The following is a 23,392-nucleotide window of genomic DNA, read 5'->3' on the forward strand; positions in this document are numbered from 1 at the left end:
ACGGATGTGCGCCATATATATAGGAACATTTGCTTTATATGCAGTTAAAACAAACAATTAACTCCTTTTAGTGTGATCAAGCGGCGGTGGAAGCTGGTCTACACTTGACGAATTATTTTTGTTAATATCATATACTACATACACAGTCATATACTATACATATATGTATGTATATACATATAAGAGCAACTAGGTGTGTGTGTGTGTGAACACTGCGTTTCAGGAAACTGTACCCTTACCCACGAGAAACATGTGATTGGCTCGAAACGCTGGGGGTTTTTTCTGTCGAGTGCTGATCGAGAAAACTCTAATTTCATGACAACATACCACTGAAGTGTCTTTCAAGTATAGGTGACTGTCATCGGGATAGCTCCGTAGCGCAACATCCTTTAGAAAGGTGACGCTTACTCTGATAATAAACGGTAGTACTGGATTTGAGATCGCTGGGTGTTCAAAGAGTACTTCAATTCATTGCATCATCATTAAACTCGTATGTTGGTTTGATTCCAGCAGAATCGCAGGAAACTGTAGAAGGCGAGATGTCAAATTAGCGCAGAAGTTCTAAGCGGACATTGTCCAATAGGCTAATAAAAGATAAGACTAAAAATGCCAATTGACAATTTGAAAATGTCTGCACTTTCTCTCCCTTTCGACTGTCCAGCTTTCGGTAGACTGAGGTTGCTACTACACCTTGGAACGTAGCGCAATCTTCTTTAGGGAGGTGAGCACTCATTCACAAAGTTCACAATCCGTTCAACTTTATTACGAAAATTCACGTTCTGTAAAGAATGTGTTTCGGGCGTTTCGCTCAACTTATGGTCAACATAATCGGCCTACTGAGCGTACTATTCGCAACATCATCACTCATCTTGAGACCCAACATTCATTATTGGATATTTCGACCGAATAGAAAACGTCCAGTACGCAGCCAGTACGCAGCAAGATCCGACGTTTTCGAGCCAAATTTTGTTTAGCCACGAGGCTCATTTCTGGCTCAATGGGTATGTAAACAAACAAAATTGCCGCATTTGGGACGAAAAGCAACCTGAAGATATTCAAGAGCTGCCATTTTATGCAGAAAAACAGCGGTTTAGTGTGGTTTGTGTGCTGGTGGAATAATCGGTCCATATTTCTTCAAAAATGATGCCGGTGAGAACGTAACCGTCATCGTCAATGACCGTTCTTGCGCCATGGTAACCGACCATCTTCTCATGATCTCGGCGCCATTTTCAACAAGACAACACTTCCCACATATTCCATCAATCAATGGATTTATTGAGAGAACACTTCCGGGAGCAGATAATATCAGGTTTTGGGCAGGTCGTTTGGCCACCTTTTAGACTTTCCCTGTGTGGATATATAAAGTCTAAAGTCCCGCTTCTATTCAGGCCTTGGAGTAAAACATCACGCGTGTCATTCGACAGTTACCAGTCGAAATGCTCGAACGAGTCATCGAAAATTGGACTCAACGGATGGATCATTTAAGACGTAGCCGCGGCCAACATTTGAAAAAGATAATTAAAAAAAAATAAATGTCAAAGAATATTCTTTTGAATGTTGATAAACGTTCCCCAGTAAATTTGACGTTTCTGTGTTTTTTCTTTAAAAAAGTAGGAAGCCTCAAAATAGATCATCTTTTATCTATACTTTCTCTTCGACGGTCCGGTTTTTGGCAGACTACTACTACTTCGAGAAACTATTCAAAATTAGCCTTCTGTCTTTATTACTTTTCTCAGTATCCTCTGCAAAATTTCATTGTCTCACAAAATTGAAGGCTGTAGTCTTTGCGCGGTCCCATTTGATTTCGCCTAATTCGTTGATTAAGAGTCCGTGACAGCACAAACGACCGATATTTCAACTACTAAAGCCGGATCCTCGCGATTATCAGTTGCTTAACCTAACCTAACCTAAAAATGTGCAGCCTTAAAAGAAGTATCGTAATGAACCGACTTTCGTATGTGAAGTAATTAATGAACCTTATTACGATACTTCTTTTAAGGCTCCTTCTAATTGAAGCTTTTTTCTAGTAGTTCAGTAGATAATAGAAATTTCAACGAATAATCGGCATTTTTATTATTGAAAACCGAAAAAAGGAACTTCTTATGAAACACATTGTACCTATGTATGTATATGTATATGGAAGCATTTCGCCTGAGTTTACTGCTTACAAGGAAGCCTTATTATCGGTCCGTATGTGTGTAAATAATTACAAGAAATTTATGTTTATACTACAAAACGAAAAAATGGGCGAAACATGCTTCCTTATTAGCTGTTGGTCGCTGATATATCAACACTAACCAGACGGGCTAACGTTCCTCCATGTATGCATACATTCAGACCGACTTTTGTATTCGAGGCAATTAATTGCCAATTTACCATATGTCTGTATGTATGTATCGCGTGTTGAAGCATTTGTATGCGACGCAGATATATGAACACATACTTACACACTTAAGTACAACAAAAAATATTTTTACGCAATTTCTGGAAAATAGTGTTGCCACTTTCAATGTTTGTTTTTATATTAAATAACAAAATATTTTAGCAATAAAAACTTTTTACATAATTTCGAATACGTGGCAACACTGGTAAATATTTGTTAATTGAATACGAACGAAAAGCAGGACGAGGTCGCGAAATCAACAATCGAATCTTGCAGCAGCCAAAAATGGGCACAAACAAATCAACCCAAACAATTGAACAATTAAGCAATAAGTAACACGCCCCCAACTAAGACCAACTAAGAGCACAAGTCTGCGGTCTCTGGGGTGCTGGCGAGAATGGCATCTTCGTCGCCGCCATCGTCACAGTAAAATCGGCAATGAGAAATTACGGCACCACTTTTGGCGACTCGGCGCCAGGCGGGTACTCTGACGCTTACATTATTGCTTTTAGGGGGAAATCCGATACGACATACAACAACAGCTGGTTGATTGTCGTGACGAATATTGTTTTATTGCTTTGTGTCTTTTGTGAGTAATTTTTTTTTCGTTTGCTTTGCCTGCTACCTGTTGCTGGTTGCCACCCAACGCCGATCAAATGCGTCGAATGCGTCAATTTTAAGACCCAATTCGGAAGGCACGCCAACAGTGCGAAACACACACGCACACACGCGCAGGCAATGCTGAGACAGAGGCACGTCGAAGGAACTAATTTAATTTGCTTGGACAAATTCAATTAACACAGCAATGTGACTTGGAATACATAGCAAGCAAAATGATAAAAAACAGAAATAAATATAAAAACAAAAACGAAAACCACGAAATGGCGACATTAACAAATACAGAACTTAATTAACAGCACGCAATGACAGTTATCTGAGCAAACTGAGTGCAACAGCAGCAAAACGAGTGTCTAATCAAAGTTATTTAGCGAAGAAAAAAGAAACACGAAGCGCCTTCACGAAGCAGAAATTCAATATTGTCGATGGATCAGGCAATGACAACAATTAAGTGTGCTGGATTGCTTTTCGGGCACATAATTAGCTTTTTTGTTATTGCTCTAATGCTCGAACGAATTGGTCTTGGCTTTATAGATATCCAATTGTCGTTTACAGAATATTAGCGGATACATCATCACTTTATTTATTCATTTAAGAGTATTCTTGCATTTAAATTGTTTTATAAAGATTATGGCAATAGGGTGGATAGTTAAATTTTATAAATATGAAAGTACTTGGTTCATGACTTCGGTAAACTTTCATATTACGCCTAATTCTAGGCAACATTTCAACTACTACTATGAGGAAAACTTAGTAAGACTTTGTTCATAATCTTAAAATTTCTAATTTATTCTTCCAAACATATGTATGCCTTTCCATCAAAGTAAACCCCCTTGACCCCAATACACTTGTGCTAACGTTTTTTCCGGAATAGCCTTCACTGCGCGTAGCGATTCACGTTTAATGTCTTCAATAGAGCTCAAAACGATTTCCCCGGAGCGGTCGTTTGAGTTAACTGAATTGCCCGAAGTCACACGGAACTAAACCAGGCGAATACGGTGGTTGCGACGTGGTATTGGTTGAAACATTGGCGAAAAACTCACGAAGAATCAATGCAGTATGCGACGATGCATTATCGTGGTGCTAAAACCAAGAGTTGTCGGTCCATATTTAGGGCTCTTCTTACGAACAGTTTCGCGCAAACGACGCGTAACACTCAATTTGTATTCCTACTTGACAGTTGGGCCAATCGGAAGGAATTCGGAGTGCACCAGACCTCGACACTTAAGAAAACTATATAACCTTTATTTTTGACACGCTTTGACGTGTTTTTTCGGCTTCATCTCACCTGCGCCGATTAATCATCTGTTTTCGGGTCGTAAGCATAGATACAAGACTCATCGTCAGTAGGACATGTTATCCTGATGGTCGGAAAACATTATTTCACAGACGTTTATGCGGCGCTGTTTTTCGAAAAAATTTAGTAATTTTAGAGCCAATTGTACTTTCGCTTTTCTTCGGCCCAAATGATGTTTCAAAATAGTTTTCACCAATCCTTCCGATATACCAACGATACCAGTAAGATCTCTAACGATTGATCGTCGATTCTCGAGCAACAATTCTTTTATTTTATTGACGTGTTGATCATCAGTTGATATTGATGCCGTCCTGGATGTGGTTCGTCGTCAACGCGCTCTTAACCCTCTTTGAATAATTTGTACCAACAAAAACCACATGCTCGCGACCAACAATTATCACCGAAGACCTTTACTAGCATTCTGAACGTTTCGGCACCAGAAATTTGATTCTGCACACAAAATTTAATGGAAATTCTTTTTGAATAGTTTCACTCATCGTAAAAATCGCCGAATGCACTTTATGTACTTCAAAAAGACAAGCGTGAACTAAACACTATGAAAACATTCCAGCTCTGAGAGTAGTACGACGCAGTACCCGCCGGGGTAAACAGCGGAAAGGGAAAACCTCTACTTCGTTGGAAATCCAGGTGGAGAAGGACCTGACTTAGCTTGGAATCTCCAATTGGCGCCACATAGCAAACAAGGAGAAACGACTGGCGCGCTGTTGTTGTTAACTCGACTATGACCAACTAGCGCTGTCTACGCCAGTAAAGAAGAAGAAGAAGATTTAGTGAAGTTCCACCGTTTTGTTCGATCAGTTGTTGACAGTTTGAAGGTAATTTCAGTTTTCTTGGTTTCCTCCTCCTAGCTTTTCAATCTACTTTTGTGCCGTGTTAGCTAAACATCTTGTATGATTCATTACTAATCTCTCGTTTTGTGACAGTTTTCTGTCAAATTCAATGAATATTGGAAAAAGCGAACCCAAATTTTTTTGGACAAGAAGACAAGAGATTAAAATATTTCTAGTTAAGAATCAGAAATTTAACAGTGTTTTAAATAAAAATTTTCATTTAAATTGGTGTGTTCCCAACTGTGATACAACTTTGAACTGCAAAAGAAAAATATAGCGATAAAAAAAAACAAAAACAATTTCATTTTGGCGCCAAAGTGATTGCAAATAACAACAAACGATACAATCGCAACTAAAAGCAATAAAACAACACAAGAATTGTCATCATCAAAAAGGCAAACGCACATAAATCTCGGGAATAACAACATTTCGCAGTCATGAGTGTTCCACAGTAACAAGTGTAAGTCTAATTTATGGATGTGGTAGAGGTCATCAAACAGATTTCAGCGTAGAGTTGGAGCTGCAGCTCAACTGGTAACATCGTGCTTAGGTCAGCGGTGCCGCCAGCAGTGATTTGTGTCCTTTTTGACACATTTCACAACAACTTCAATATTACATGCCGAACAAGTGTGTACGTATGTATTAAGGTGGGTAAAAAACAATAGTTATTTAATTTAAGCTCAGAAAATTCAGTTGGCAGATACGACAAAGAAAATCTCTTTAATTATGAGTTTTTAAAAGGTGGTAATCGAAAAGCTTTAGGCTTTTTAGTTTCCTAATATGAAAAAAATAAGAAACTGAAAAGTAGAGGATCTTTTTATCAATATTTTGAGAGTATGACATGATAAAAAACACGAAAACACGTTCCCTTCAGTTCCACCGCAAATATAAAAGATGCCATAAAGTTCTTGATTTTTAACGGTCAGTTTGTATGGCAGCTATATGTTATAATGATCCGATCTGAACAATTTTTTAGGAGATTGCACCACTGTCTCAGACAATACATCATGCCAAATTTCTTGAAGATATATCGTCAAATGAAAATGTTCTTCATATAAGCACTTTATTCCAATCGTTCAGTTTGTATGGCAGTTATAAACTATAGTGGTCCAATGAACAGCTTTTTTGAAAGAAGAGATCGTGTGCAAAACTTCATACCGAGTTCTCGAAAACTGAGGGACTAGTTCGGGTATATACATACAGAAGAACTCGACTCAGCTCGTCATGCCGATAATGTATCCTTCTGGGTATTGTAAACCTCCAAACAAACTTAATATGTCAGTGCAGGAAATGAAAAGAATTAGATTTTTTGACTCACCCTAGGATGAGTCAAATGGAAGTACCTTTTTCAATAGCCTTTTTTGATAGATCGCACGTGTCGTGTCAAGCTGTCATGTTATTTTTGCTCAGTATTGTTTGGTATTTCAAAAGAAATTGGAAAGCCTTAAGCCTGAACTACGTTTACAAATCGTTCAACTTTATTACGAAAATTCAAATTCTGTAAAAAATGTGTTTCGCGCGCTTGGCACAACATATGGTCAACATAATCGGCCTACAGAGCGTACTATTTACAGCACCATCAACCATCTTGAGACCCAACATTCATTATTAGATACTATTCGACCGAGTAGACCATGTCTAGCACGCAGTGAAGAAAACATAGCAGCCGTAGCAGAGAGTGTACACGAAGACCGTGGAGAATCGATTCGGCACCGTTTGTAGCAACTCGGACTTATGTCGAGATATTAAATTGTTAGTGGAGAAAATAAAGCTTCCGAGATCACGAGCTGCAAGAACTGAAACCGCTCGACCTTCCCAAGCGACTGCGCTTCGCTCTATGGGCTCTTGAAAAGTTCCAAGAAGACCCGACGTTTTCGAGCCAAATTTTGTTCCACGATGAGGACCATTTCTGGCTCAATGGGTATGTAGGAAAACAAAATTGGCGCATTTGGTACAAAGAGAAACCTGGAGAGATTTAAGAGCTGCCATTTCTGACAATAAAAATAACGGTTTGTTGTGGTTTATGGACTGGTCCATATTTCTTCAAAAATGATGCCAGTAAGAACGTAACCGTCAATGGCGACCGTTCTCGCGCCATGATATCCGACTATTTGATACCTGAAATTGAAGCTCGTTATCTCGGCGACACTTGGTTTCAACAAGACGGTGCCTCTTACTACACATCGCATCACCCAATGGATTTATTGAGCGAACACTTAGGTAGGCAGATTATTTCACGTTTGAGGGCCGGTCGATTAGCCATCAAAATCGTGTGATATCACATCATTAGACTTTTTCCTGTGGGAATATGTAAAGTCAAAAGTATATGAGGACAATTCCGCTTCGATTCAGGCCTTGGAGCAAAACATCACGCGTGTCATTCGCCAGTTACCAGTCGAAATGCTCGAACGAGTCATCGAAAAATGGACTCAAAGGATGGACCATCTGAGACGTAGCAGCGACCAACATTTGAAAGAGATAACCTTCAAAAAATAAATGCCTAAGAATGTTCTTTCGAATGATAGTAAAAATTTCACATTAAATTTGAAGTTTATATATTTTTTCTTAGAAAAAGTAGGGAACCTCGAAATGGATCACCGTATGTAAGACGTTATTTCAATGCAGTTTTATTAAAATAAACAATTAATAATTCATACATAAATATTACATTTACATAGGTATTTAAGTAACAAATTATAAATTAATCTATTTTTTCCCCGGAAATGAAAGAAAAAAATTTGTTCCACTTTAAAAAAACGACTCTTAAACAAAATTGGTCAAATGAAAGTATACATTTTGAAAAAATACAAAACGTTTGGTTTAAAAGTAAATTTAGTAATTAATATTGCCTTCTTTATTCTGAATTAATGCATGAAGACGCTTTGGTATGCTTCGAACTCAATTTTTTACAAGTTTGTACGGCTGCTTTTTGTTATTTTGGAATCAAAAATTAACCACAAATGCTAAATTGGATTTAAATCCGGTTACTGGGCTAGTCAGGTCAGTTTTTCTTCAAGCCTTCTTCAAAAAAGCGGATAGTCAGGCGAGATGTGCGTTGGGGCTCGTTATGTTATTGGAAGAGAAACGACCCCGAGTTCACTTTTTCCGCATTTATTTTAAAATTTTCGCTAAGAATGTCAATATATGAAGCAATCGTCATTCGTCCATCGATTTTAAATACACTATTTACACCAAATTTTGAGAAACAGACCCAAACCATGAGAGAACATCCTCCATGCTTCACTGATGATTGTGTGCACATTTACAACACAAACTTACGTAAGTCGAATTTGAATTATCGGGGTGGTTATTTAGATATTGTTTTGCAAACTCTTCCTACTCGAAATTGAAAACATAGGTCGTTTTTTCGACATAGTTTTTAAAACCAGATGTTCGAAGTTTCAGGTTTTCAGGAGATTTTTTTCGTACAAGTCGCTCAGCGTGTATAGAAATTTTGGACTTTGGACCTCCACCGTATTGAGTCTTGCATATCTTCCTTCTCTTGGAGTATTCAAAAATCTTTCTTGCCTCTCCAATCGAAATGGAATATTTTTCATATATTTTTTAATACGTCTCTTCTCATCTTCTACAATTAGGATCCGATTCTCTTAAATTTTTTAGTATTTTTTACTAAGAACAGAAAAAAAATTTTACCATAACAGAATTTCCCTTAATAAATACAAATGTATTAAATCTGTAGTAAAATTCAGTTTTACCTTGAAAGAAATGAACCAAAACTGAAATTATACTTTCATTTGACGCGCACTTATAGGCTCACCAGCGAAGACTAATCCCTCTCAATGGAGTACAAATCTTACTCCAACTGTTTACTTACATAACGGTGCATCTACATAAAATGTTTTATAAATTTATTCATTAAATACAAAGTTTGGATGTTTCGTTTGGTAATGCACTATATTTCAAAAGCTTTGTTTAACCTGCATACTATACATATGTACCTACAAACACAAGTAGTTAAGGTTCGCTATTTTATATTTTTCCCAATGGGCTGCGGCAACTTTGTAGCGTATAACAAGCATGTTTGTGTCAATCTAATTTTAAATGTTAATGAATTGAAGCTCAAATGTACTATGTACACATATATTTTTGCTGCACTCTCTCGCAAGTATAAAGTTTAAAAGTACAAAAACAGAAACCAATGAAAACATGTTAGTCGCCAAAGTGTTTATGACACTGCAGCGTGCTGTAGTCATTAGTGTTTGTATGTCTAAATCTATAAGTAAAGCTAAAAGTAAGTCTGTTTGTCGCTAGTTGACCTTTCGTGCGCTCGAAAATAGGCGAAAAAGCTTAGCTATGAAATTCTCACATCCATCAAGAAAAAGAGGTGTGCTCAATGCACTCATTTGAATAGGTTTGCATGCACTATTGTGTATGTGTGTGTGAGTGTGAGTGGCGCCGTCAATGCGTGTTTTTTAAAGAAAATTTTTAAATAGCACATAGTTGGGTGGAGACGGAGGCAGAGGCCAAACAAATGCCAAATGTCAAGCCAAACACAAAACTACGCCGAGTCATACATATTTATATGCCAAGCACTTTATGTATGTACGCTATATATAGCATTTAAGTGAATCAGTAATAATTATTTGATATAAAGCATTACTTTACCAATGGTAAATGCAATGACTAAGCTCTCATCCCAACATAACTAACCGAGAGAAACAGCGCCTAGTGAGTTAGGTAGGTAGGCATACTGGAATCTGTGTGGGTGTAGACGATAGCTACCAGATAGGAAAATATTTTATGGCTTGTGGCTAGCGGCAAAAATATTTCACTCAAATAAGGAGTGCAAGATTGAAAATTGCTCATATTTTGAAGGCCTAGAAGTATCGAACCGGTTTTTTTTTTGTATTTCTAAGCAAATTTCGTGAGCGGAATCGTTGAGAATGTTGGAAAGATATACGGTGATTCCGTTTTATCAAAAACGCTAGCCGATGAGTGGTACAAAGCCGTCAATAATGGTCGACATATCGTTGAAGATATGTCTCTGTCTGGTAGACCTTCGACCTCCTCAACTGCTGAAAAAGTTAGAGTGATTGTAAGAGAACTCGACATCTCTCACGAGTCCGTCGAATGAATTTGGTGGATATTTTGGGCATGAAGCCGTTCTTGCTAGACTCGACCCGATAAAGTTGCGATAAACAAGTCAACAATCATCGGAATGGAACCCGTTTTCGCAGAAATAAAACAAAATTCGCTGTATCAACTGAAGACCATCCCAAAAAATGATTATGAAAAATGATTCGAGACCTGAAAAACTCGTTGGCATAATTCTATTACATCTGGTTGAGATTACTTTAAATGCTGTAAAATAAATATTGACCGATCAGAATGTGAAAAAGAATCATTTAATACTCTTTGAGACTATGTGGAATGCAACTGTGAAGGATATTTTAGCTTCATGGAAGACGAAGTTAACATTTCATTTTATTATATATAAATTCTATCACCCATGACTCTCCATTCAAATATTTTGGAATTACAACTTAAAATTTTTGCAATCATACAATTATCCTACAAGCCCTTAACATACATACGTAATTGCATTTATTTTTGCATGCGTGCGTGTTTACGTCCCTGAGCCATTCCAACGACCATTATATTTTCTAATGCACATTTAATGAATTACGAATAATATAGTAAGTATATATACATATATATATATACAAAAATATTGTATATGTGTATATGTAATGAATATGTTCTCACCCCAGTATAACAAGTTCACCATATCGCACTCGCGGTTTGTCATGACCATCTGCATCGGCTTCGGCTAATATGGGAGATTCTGTGCCGTCGGTGCTGTAATGAAAAAGAAACATTGAGGTCATAAATAGTGTTGTTTGAATAAATTAGTGTAAGAATAGAAAAAACAAAATAATAATACAAAAAATATTTTCTAAGTTAGTATAATAGATTAATATTCTATAGCATATATGTAGCTGTCATACAAAATGACCGATTTAAATCAAGTTCTTCTATGAAAAACTTTTTTATTTGTAAGGGGTATTTTGGCTTTAGTGCAGATGAAGATAAGACGTGAACCCGCCCCCTAATAGGTTTAATGTATGTATCTTTCAAACTAATCAAGCAAAAGTAACCAAATCCGCTCAGAAGAAGAAACTATACAGACAGTGTGCACTAAAAGTGCGATAATTCAATAGCTAAATACGATAGCGGCATACAATTTTGCACCCGAGATGATAAGAAAGAGCTTTTTTAGGAACCGGTGTAAAAGTATCACGTTTAGGTGAAATCACATATCGCGAGACCTGTCCGACCGATATCACCCAAATTATGGTACGTGGCAAATATGGTACATATGTGGCATTCAACTGTTATTTCCATGTTACAGTGTGAAAATGAGCGAAATCGGACTACAGCTACGCCTACTTCCTATATAACACAATTTTAAATTCCATCTGATTCTTTCACCTTCCATTGTATAAATAAAGAAGCAATTTATATAAAGGCATAAAACTTTTCATGAATAATGTCTTTGAAGTATGCAACCCTATAATCAAAAATTGTCCTAATCCAACCGTAAGTGTTCAAGAAACCAGAAACCGAATTTCAGAGATAATTCTCTTCTAACAATGGTATGTTTGTGTGCTCAAAATGGGTCAAAATGTCAATGAGAATTCTTCCATTAGCTCCCACATATCTAATACAAAAATGTTTGAACTTCCAGGTTACCCTTTACCGCATAAATGAGAGAGCGTGTTTTGCTCATAAAAATGCATCTTTGTGTACATATAAAATGGATAAATACTTATATGTTCTCGAACAATATCAAAATTAATACAAGCATCCCGTGCCTTTCTCTGCCTCCAATATACGCCATAAAATGATTTCCGTCTTTTCACCTGCACTTAACCCAATCAAGTTGATCAAAATGTGATATTTTAATGAAACTAAAAGGACAAGATTTCTTAGAATGAAATTGGTCTATACTTTGGTCTAAACCTCATATCCCTAATATAATGAATTCCGATTTTCTGGTTGACGTTTTCCACATCAGCTCAATATGTCATACACAAGTATGTCATACATATATACATTGTGACAAAAAAGTACCCGGATATTATAAATAAAATAAGAAAAACGCAAAATATTTAATTATTCATCAATATTTATTTTGTCGCCTTCAAAGTAATCCCCAGCAGATGTAATATGCTTATGCCAACGATTTTTCCAGTCCTCGAAGCACTTTTCTTAAGCATTTTTTGGGATGGCCTTCAGCTTCTTCAGCGAATTTTGTTTTATCTCTTCGAACGACTGAAAACAGGTTCCACGGAGCGATAATTTCTGTTTGGGGAACTAGAAAAAATCACACGGAACCGAATCGGGTGAATATGGTGGTTGATCGATGGTATTCATTGCGTTTTTGGCTTTAAATTCGTTCACAATCGTACTCTTTTCTGCTTTATCGAGCAGCAACACGTTTCATACCCAAAATATTCACCAAAATCATTCGAACGGACTCGCGAGAGAAGTCGAGCTCTCTGGCCATCTCTCAACACATGCCTGACGATTTTCAACTACCAAATCCTTCAATTTTCTAATATTTTCATCAGTTGAAGAGGTTGAAGGTCGTCCAGAACGAGGCATGTCTGCAACGATCTCTCGACCGTCCTTGCAGGCTTTGTACCACTCGTAGGTTTGTGTTTTTAGTAAAACAGTCCTACCAACTTAACAAAATACATTTTTTTGAAATATTATTTACCCGGATAATTACAACTTCCGGGTGCTTTTTTTCCTTAATGTATACATACATCCATGCCATCATATACAAAGTGCAAATAACTGTTCATCGGCAGTGCTCAACTCTTGGCCAAGTAATTACACATTTGAAAGTAGTTCACAAACTCTCGGCGACTACCGACTGCAAAAGTTCCTAGACTTATTTATTTCTTATAATAATTTTACAACAACATGAGAAAGCAGCAAATAGTATGAAACATTGTGTTGCTGTAAGCGGCGTAAGTGTGTTCAACGAACTTGCAAGCTTTTGCCAAGCACTTACGCCTATTTTACCACTAAAATTTCAATTAACAGTGACAATGGCAACAATAGCAACAGCAACAAAAACAAATATATGTAAGTAAAAACAAAGCAAGGCAGCAACCTTTCACTTCCAGTGCTGCCTGCTGGCTTGGAATGGCATTCAGCCACTTTTGTTTAAAAGACTTGGCTATTGACTTGGCAAGTCTTTTGTGAGAAATGCAAACACACACACACACACACATAAAGCAGCATGTGAAAGAAGAAAAGTAGGGTTTTTACATTTTTTTTTTCAAATGAGAAGAACAGCAATTGACACCCAAAGTCGTAAAAATTCATTCATAAGCAAAATAGCGGCTCGCGTGGGGCGCAATCCGCCTACGAACCGTATATGCCGATTCATGAAAAGCTGATATAAGAAATGGGGTTAGACTTTTATAATTATCCAAAGAACTTGATCAATAAGAAATGACAGCGAGAAGAGATGACCCAAGTAATGCCTGATGCCTAAAAATACTAGAAACTAGCACGTAAGAAGTAAATAATCTGTTAACGAATTAGAAAAGAACAGAGCAGCTCTTTTAAATTTTTTTTTAGCAGGGTTACATCAGATTAGAAGTAAATTTTTATTTTCTTGGATCAAAGAGAGCAGCATATTTTGATATGTCGATGTATAAGGTTATATTATATAGAGTCCGAAGCACTTTGAAATGTTTCTTCGCTCTCTCAAACAGTGCTCTCTTCCAACACGGCAACCAAAATAGGTCACTGCTAAATAATTCGTTTATATTTGTCCACTTTTTAAAGCAAATATTTTAATTTCGTTCAACTTTTCCTACAGGGTTCGTAAAAATTTTCATTCGAGGGCATCCCTAAACATCTTTATGTAAACTTACACCTTAAGTTACGCAAAAAGGATAAAATGCATAGGAATAACTGACTGACGTAGCGGTAAATAAAAGTAACAGTTAGAAAATGTTAATTATGCAAATATTAGAAGAGAGAAAAAGAAAAAAAAAATTCGTTTCGTTTTTGTAACTAGAATATTTCTCCGAAATTTCAAGGCAATCGTAGTACAAGTGTAGAGGATAGAACCATTGGGAGAGCGGCCCGGTCGGCTACTTCAATCTTTGATCGTAATTTTCTCCAAAACATCGCTTTCAAAGTCGGTGCTCAGAAACCTGCGAAGCAATCTTATTGAACTGCGTATAGAAGATAGAAAATAATTGTGGTTTGGTTTCCAGGAGCTTACTGGGCGCGATGGAGGTGATGTTATTCCTGTTGAGTAGATGGATAAAAGGGTCTTGAGCCTGTTTCTACAAAATACTGGGTAATCTAGAATCATGTGTTTTGGAGTTTCCGGTTCCATGTCGCAAAACCGGCGAACCTGCAGTGCCCAGTTAGAGCGCGACAAAGAGACGGAATTTGTCTCTGGGAAGGTTGATCATATTTCTAAACCTTGCTAGGTTGTAACCGCCCACCTTGGTGTGGCTTATTCGTGCGGAGTAACTCCTTTATGATGTGGGATTCCCACCGCAATGCATGTTTCTGGCTCCACCAACCTAGAAGCCGCCGCAGAGCGGGCTAGTTCGTCGGTCAGCTCATTGTCGGCTACCCCTTTATGCGCCATGGCTCCCAAAGCAGGTGTAGACGGTTGGAAACTGATAGGTGGTTCAGCCTTCGTGTACACTCCTCTACTAATAGCGATTTGACTTCATTAGACGAAATATCTCCTGTCATCAAACATACAGTCGTTCCACTCGCAACTAGGTTCCCACGTCACTGTTGACAGTCATAACTTCGAAGACGTAGAAAATTTCGTCTATCTTGGAACCAGCATTAACACTAACAATGTCAGCCTCGAAATTTAACGCAGATTAACTCTTGCCAACAGATGCTACTTCGGACTGAGTAAGCAATTGAGAAGTAAAGTCCTGTCTCGACGAACAAAAACCAAACTGCACAAGTCAGTCATCATCCCCATCCTGTTATATGGTACAGAGGCATGGACGATGACAACATCTGACGAGTCGACGTTACGAGTTTTCGAGAGAAAGATTCTGCTTACGATTTATGGTTCTTTGTACATTGACAACGGCGAATACCGCAATCGATAGATCGATGAGCTGCACGAGATATACGACGCCATTGACATAGTTCAGCGAATTAAGAAAGAGCAGATACGCTGGCTAGGTCTTGTCCGAATGGATGAAAACACAACGGCTCTGAGAGTGTTCGACGCAGTACCCGCAGGGGATAGCAGAGGAAGAGGAAGACTTCCACTCCGTTGGAGAGATCGGGTGGAGAAAGACCTGGCTACTCTTGGTACTTCGAATTGGCGCCAAACAGCGAAAAGGAAGAACAACTGGAGCGCTGTTGTAAATTCGGTTATTTCCGCATAAGCGGTGTCTACGCCATTAAAGAAGAAAAAGAAACTGCTTCCTCAAGTAAAATTTACGAAAAACATGTTTTTTCTTACTTGTATGTGGATAAAGAAAGTGGACCCCCGCCCTTAAACGACTAATTTTCCTACCTATGAGATTATTACGGCTATTTGACTTTATTTGCCAGCTGTTCAAATTACAAACCGTTTTCGAAATCACGAAATAAAATATCGCTGGTCGTTGCCATATCGGCTTACTACCTTGGTGACTTTCTCATAATTAAAACTAATTAACACCCTTGGGTTTTATAAACACTTACAATTACTTACATATCTTTGTATGTATGTATATGAATGTAAGTTGTTGTAAATTGAAGGGTTTATTGTTGCTTTATTTGCTTTCCGCAGATTGCACGAGCAATCAGTTAGCAACCAGGTTGCAACATGTTATATTTAGCTTATTAATTATCAGGTGGGTAAAGTGGTTCACTTTCTACGACAAAATGTTCATAGAGCACACACACACACTTATGCATGTTTGGTTGGGTTTGTGCAAATGCATTTATGAAAATATTTACCTTAGCTCAATGCAGTTGGGTAAATATATATCGAACGATACAAGATGTACTTAGTGTGTGACTTTTCTGTATGCAAAACTTATGGCTACAATCTGCTTGCTTGAGACAAGTAAGAAAATATGAATGTAAGTACATATGTATGTATGTACAAGGTGCTTTCCAAAGTAAACAGGACTTAAAAAAAACAGTACCAATGGTTTTTTTCGGCAAAATCAATTTATTTTATTCAAAATAGTCTCCTTCTGCTTCAATACAGCTTTTTGCACGGTCCAAAAGCATGTCAAACGAGTGTTTTAGCTCGTTGGCCGGTATGCCGGTGCAAGCCTTTTGAATGGCCTCTACGTCTGCATAACACTTTCCTTTCATGGGCAAATGCTTTTTCCGAAAATGTAGAAGTCGCACGGTGCCAGATCAGGTGAAGACGGGGAGTGGTTAATGGTTAAAGTGTGATTTTTGGTCCAATAATCGGTCACGGCGCATTATCGTGCAACAAACGCCAACTTTCATCTTCGCGATATTCGGATCGAACACGTCGAATACGGCGCACGAAACGCTTCAAAACTCCAAGGTAGATTACCGCATAAACATTTTGGACGGGTGGAACAAATTCTTTGTGTACAATACCCATGGAATCACAAAAACAAATCAGCATTGTCTTCACTTTTGACTTCTCCATGCGCGATTTTTTGGGTTTCGGCTCGGCCGGTGCATTTCATTCAGCACTCTGAAGTTTCGTTTCTGGATCATATTGGAAACATTACGTTTCGTCACCAGTCACAATATTGTAAATGAAGTTTTTGTCCTTTTTTACCTCATTATTGATGTCCTTCGAATGTTGGTTTCTGAGCAATTTTTGGTCGTCAGTCAATTTGTGCGGAACAAACCGTGCAAACACCTTTCGTAAGCCCAAATGTTCGGTCAAAATGCGATAAATCGATGTTTTGGAGATGTTCAATTCCATTTCCATGAATTTCGATGATGATTTCGGCTGATTTTTGATGAATTCATACACAGTTTCGATGGAATTTCCGGTGATCACGGATTTTGATTGGCACACATGTTGATCGTCATTATGTCCTCACGACCACTTTGAAAACGTTGAAACCACTCGTGCACTTTGCTACGGGATAGACAATCATCGCCATAAACTGGTTTCATCAATTGCCACTTTTCGGTAAAAGTTTTACCAATTTTAAAACAAAATTTAATGTTGGCTCTTTGTTCGAAGCTCATTTTCGCACCGATAACACAAACATACTGACACTTAAAACGCAATAACTTCACTTCCAATCGATGAAATGTCATGAAATTCTCACTGGACAATCGATGAAGATAGCAGATTCCAACGCACCAGACGACATATACATAGCGCCACCAGGGGGCGCTGGATTCAAAAAGTCCTCTTTACTTTGGAACGCAGCTTGTATATATGCATGTATGTGTATGTGTGAAATTTTTATACGCACTCGATAGGCTTTTTGTGGTGAAAGGACTATTGTTCGGCAACATCAACAAAACAAAGTAGGCATACGCTCGTAAAAGTGCAATGTTTACAACAACAAAAGCAGCAACAACACGTCGTACGTTATGTATAGCCAGCCAAGAGGTGATGGCCAAGCGTTCAACCACTTACGGTACAATTAACAACCGCCTGCCAACAAAGGAAACATATTCTGCTCATGGGCATGTGTGTGTGCGTAAGTGCATGTGAAATGGCAAGTAAAAAAGCAAATTACTTCAAGGAAATATAAGACCATATAACTGTATGTATGTAAAAAGAATGCAAATAAAACGCGCAAAAAACGCACGTAACTGTAGGAAGTTGTTAATTAAATATTGATAACACCGTTATATTGAATAACAAAGAGGTGTGTGTTTTTTAAACAAAAGCTTACAAAACGCGAGGAAGTGAGAGTCTTTAAAAACTGCGCAATAATATTGTGTTCGATTGTGTGTTCGCTTGTTATATTTTTTGTGAGAAAATGGGGTTTTAACTCTGATTTGAGGCTTGTGCATATCAGAAGGTGTTTAAGGGGGTATTCTTGTCTAGGATCGATTTTTTTTGCATATCTTGAAAGTTTAGACATTCAAAAATATGACCTTGGAAGGATTTTTCAAAATTCGACTTATTTTCGGAGATACATCCGATTTTGTGACACGGCGTACGTGTTCACTAGATTTGTCTCCTAAACTTTAACCTTTATGTGCTCGGTAGTCTACATTTGTAGCATTTTTGCAGAAAAAGTTGAATAAAAAAAAATTTTTCATAACAGCATGGTCCGAAATTTTTAGTAGCTTCCTAAAAATCAGTTCTTAGCAGATTTGGCCACTGACACGTAAAAAAAATAATTTACAGCACCCCCCAGCCCCTATTTTCAAAATGACCATCTCCTGGCGGTTAGTCTACAAATGTAGACACCATATAAAATGTATGAAAATTCACATCACTCTTCCACTCAACTCTAATTTTTTGAATGCGGTTTTTGAATAAGTAGACTGTGCTTGTGTTACTGACTTTTAGCGTATTTCGCAGTAGCAATAATTGTTTTTGCAGTGATTTATATTCAATATTCATATTGTGGTGATTAGTGTTGCATTGCTTTTCAAGCATTTTTTGGTGCCTAATAATTTTAAATATTTCGAAAAACAACAATAAATATGTCTGAACATGCCTCAAACCGTCCAAAACGAGTCGTTAAACGGTAAGTGTATCTTTTTCGATGATATGGATGATATAAAAGAAAATTGTAAACACAGGCTAGTGTACGAAGAGCTTCAAAACCATATTGAGAATCTATTGAGTGAGGTTGATGAAGAAGCAGAAGAGGGCCTAGATTTTGATGATTCTACGGATGATTACGTACCACCGGGTATAAATCCCGAAGAATCTGATGCTGAAAACGAAATGATGCTTGAAGAAGACGATATTCGATCCGATGAGCAGAGAGAAGGCGTATTGTTTGAAGCAGATTACGAGGAAGAGATGGATTTCGAGGAGGAGGAGGCAGATGAACAGTGTCTTGGTCCGTTGGTTTCAAAAGACAACACTACCTGGCTTTCCAATCTGCCTAATCAAGCAATTCGATTGAGTGCTCATAATGTGTTTCGTGGCACTGCTGTTGGCCCATCTCGTGCTACCAAAGGACTCATCGAGTCAAGTGTATTTGATTTGATTTTCACCCCATCGATGTTCGAACAAGTTCTAATTGATACTAACGCGAAAGCCGAAAAAACGTTTCAAAATTGGAATGAACAAAACCTCAACGGAAATAAGAGAATTTGGAATAAAGTGACAATTGTTGAATTGAGAGCATTCATTGGGCTCTTATTTTTGGCAGGTGTTAATAAGTCTAACGATGAAGACATTGATGTATTGTGGAGTACAGAAGCAGTTTGTTACTACCGTGAAATCTCGGTTCAAGGAAATTTTGCGGTTCATTCGGTTTGATAATGAGCGTACTAGAGTTGCTCGACTAGCAAACGATAAAGCTGCTCCAATTTCTGCATTATGGGCTCTAATAAACAACAATCTTCGCCGCTACTATCAACCATCAGGAGAGATAACAGTTGACGAACAACTATTTGCATATCGCGGAAGAACTAGATTCACGCAGTACATACCATCAAAACCTGCAAAATATGGCATAAAAGTCTGGTTCGCATGCGATGCAAAGTCTTTCTATCCTCTCAACTGCGATATTTACACAGGAAAGGAATCGAATTCTAGTCGTGCAACTAATGTAGGAGAGAATGTCGTGCAAAGACTGGTTTACCCTTGGCAAAACACCGGAAGAACCATAATCTGTGATAACTTTTTTACTTCATTGAATCTGGCTAGGAATTTGATGTCGAAAGGGCTCTCTCTTCTTGGTACTGTTCGTCAAAAGAAAACATTTGTGCCAAATGAAATGAAAGCAGACCGCAAACGAGCAGAACAGTCAACAATTTTTGGTTTTCTCGAATCAAAATTTGCGTTGGTATCTTAAGTGCCAAAAAAGGGAAAAGCTGTTATACTACTTTCCAGTACGCCCTTGACAAATGCTATTGTACCTGAGAAGAAAAACAAGCCACAGTATATCCTTGACTACAACGCTACCAAAGGGGGCGTCGATGCAATGGACAAAATGCTTTCTGCATTTTCCACTAATCGGAAAACTTTGCTTTGGCCTTTAGCAATGTTTTTTAACATGCTAGATATAAGCGCTCTAGCCGGATTCATTATATATTCGGAAAACAACGACCATATCCAACAAACAGACAAACGACGAAAGTTCCTGCGATGCCTTGCAAAACAGCTTTTTATGCCAGCAATTGAGCTGCGCTCTCAAAATCCAAGGGTAGTAGGCCATGCTCCAACACGCCTGGCTATTGAAATGGCACTCGGTAGTTCTCCTGTTTCCGGCACTATTGCGAACCACTTGCCTGATATTTCTAACGACTTTCAACCTATGCACCCTGTTCGTTGTCAAAAATGTGAAGCTGGAAAGCGTAAAACCACACGCAAGATTTGCAGTTGGTGTAAAAAACCTGTATGTGACACACATGCTACAACATATACTTTAGGCAAATGTTGTACGATGAATGATATTTAAATATTTTCAACTTAACTATGTATCTAAAAATCATATATTACATAATAAATATGCATACAAGTATAAAACTCTTCGTTCCAGTGTTTTTGTTCATATGTTGACATAGTTTTCCATACAAATACATAATTGCTACAAATGTAGACTTCCGACCGCCAACGTAAGTTTACAATCCCGAGCACATAAAGGTTAAACGCGTTTTTCTCAAAACTGACTTTTTCGGAACGATACCCACGATTTCTCAGGTTCTACTGGACCGATTTACTTGAAATTTTTATAGTGTCTTCTTTATAGGCTTGTCTATGGCTAGAACTAGCCCCATCCCCATATTTTTATTTTTATTATCTTTAAAAAATTCGAAATAGTCAGAAAAAGTGATACAAAAAAACTTTTTTTTTTAGGCAGTCGCCATTTTGTGAAAAAAATTTTTTCCCACTTTTCCGTAGTTCCGGCCATTGCGACATTATTCTAGATTAATAATCTTTTTTTTTGGTTTCAGATAACTAGGAGGGTTGAAATCATGGGTATGGTCACGTGGAAATTTTTAGAGACCCCCACTTCGTCAGCTCATAATTTTTGAAATTTTTTACTTTTTAATTTTTTTCTGTACTCTTCTAAAATTAACAAATAACTAATAAAAAAATGGATAGTAAAAATATTAATTGCCTTTTTTTACGACACTTTAAAAATTACCTGAAAATCATGCTTCTAGACCAGAATACCCCCTTAACTTGACTTCTTGTAGACCATACCAATATAAACATCTGAGTTCCTATCCGTAAGACTGTTAATTTTGTTCATTTTCATAAAATATTAAGCAGCTTCTGGCATTAGTTTGGTGGGCGGATTATTTCAAATAATATAGTGGGCAATATATGTAAGTGGTCTCCTTCTGCAGAGTCCTAAGCCAAGCTCTTTATTTTTGGTATTTTCCCAACAATTTTCTCAAATTAAATCCGTATACTAATGTGGGCAAAAAATAGTAAGACCTTTTAATTTAAATTTGGCGCGAAAACGAACTCGAACGATTTTTTTCTAGATTGGCATGACTGTCAGTGACATCTGTGTCAAATGCCACATCAAAATAATCATTAGTGTTTGATATGCGCTTTGACTTTCTGAAGTACATAAAGCGCATTCGGCAATTTTTACGATGAGTCAAATGATTCAACAAAGAAGTGCCATTAAATTTTGTGTGCGGAATCGAATTTCTCAAGCAGAAACGTTCAGAATATTCGAAAAGGTCTTCGGTAATAATTGTTTGTCGCGAGCAAGCGTTTTTGATTAGAACAAAGAGTACAAGAGGGTGGAGAACGCGTTGACGACGAGCCACGTCCAGGACGGCCATCAAGAACAACTGTTGATCAACACGTCAATAAAATAAAGAAAAAGAGGGTGCTTGTGACGCAATGATTAACATCAGAAGAATAAGTGAAAACCATTACGAAAGCTCATTTGGCCCTAAGGAAAGTGAAAGCACGATTTTATTCCAAAATCACTCAATTTTTTCGAAAAACAGCGCGGCGTTAAAGTCTGTGAAACAATGCCTTTCTACAACGGTATGGCATGAAATGTATTATTACAGGCGATGAGTCTTGGATCTATGCTTACGACTCAGAAACAGACAATCAAACGACCGAATATCGTAACAAAGGTGAGCCGAAGCCGAAAACACAAGTCAAAGCAGGCCAAAAATCAAGGTTATGTTGACAGTTTTCTTCGATTATCGAGGTGTGGTGCACTCCGAATTCCTTCCGACCGGCCAAACTGTCAACAAGGAATACTATTTCAGTGTTACGCGTCGTTTGCGCGAAGCTATTCGTAAGAAGAGGTCGCAATTATTACACGACGATAATGCTCCGTCGTTAGTTTTTCGCCAAATTTTCAATTCTCGCTATTCAGCAAACTCTAACAACCTCTCCGAGAAACCGTTTTAAGTCAATTGAAGACATTAAGGGTGAATAGCTACGCGCATTGAAAGTTATTCCAGAAATTAACTTTCACAGCTGTTTCGAGGATTAGGAAAAACGTTGTCACGAGTATATTGGGGCTCAAGGGGGACCAGTTAATTTTTTCACAGCGAGCATTCTTTTGAGATCTGAGGAAATACTCGCTGTGGGCCAGATCTGGAAGCAATTCGAAGCCGGATTCATGAATTTTATTCACCGTTTTCACTGGCTTGTGATACGGTGCATTGTTTTGGCGATAAAAATACTTTCTTTTTCTTCAAATGCGGCCATTTTTCGGCGATTTCGTCTTTCAAACAGCCCAATAACGTTATGAAATTGATGCAGTGGATTGTGCTTCTTTTTTCAAGGTAATAAATACAAATTATTCCATGCGCATCCCAAAATACAGAGGAATGTTACATTTTTCTATGATTTGGAGCGGGTTCATCGTCTGCAGTCCGCTCGGATGACTGTCGATTGGACTTCGGAGTGAAATGATGGAGCCATGTTTCATCCATTGTCACATATCGACGCAAAAACTCGGGTTTATTATGCTTGAACTTCTCCAAACACGGCTCCGAATTATCAACTCGTCGCTGTCTTTAGTCAAAACTGCGCTCGCGCGGCACCCACTTTGCACGGAGCTTTCTCATATCAGAATATTCGTGAATGATATAAGGTACACATTCAGTTGATATCATTAGAGTGACTGCTCTCTATTT

At 37.8% G+C, this 23,392-nt stretch overlaps 1 protein-coding gene across 2 annotated transcripts in view; it reads right to left on the bottom strand.

Annotated features, from left to right (window-relative positions):
* The window catches only part of LOC126767704 (protein pellino), a 116,650-nt gene that overhangs the window by 22,146 nt on the left and 71,112 nt on the right, over window positions 1-23,392 (bottom strand). For both annotated transcript variants that reach the window (XM_050485249.1, XM_050485250.1), the window contains exon 3: window positions 10,877-10,969. In XM_050485249.1, the coding sequence (XP_050341206.1) occupies window positions 10,877-10,969 (93 nt within the window). The remainder of the gene's footprint in view (window positions 1-10,876; window positions 10,970-23,392) is intronic.

Source organism: Bactrocera neohumeralis, chromosome 2 (assembly GCF_024586455.1).
Source record: "Bactrocera neohumeralis isolate Rockhampton chromosome 2, APGP_CSIRO_Bneo_wtdbg2-racon-allhic-juicebox.fasta_v2, whole genome shotgun sequence".
In the NCBI taxonomy this organism is placed as follows: Eukaryota; Metazoa; Arthropoda; class Insecta; order Diptera; family Tephritidae; genus Bactrocera; species Bactrocera neohumeralis.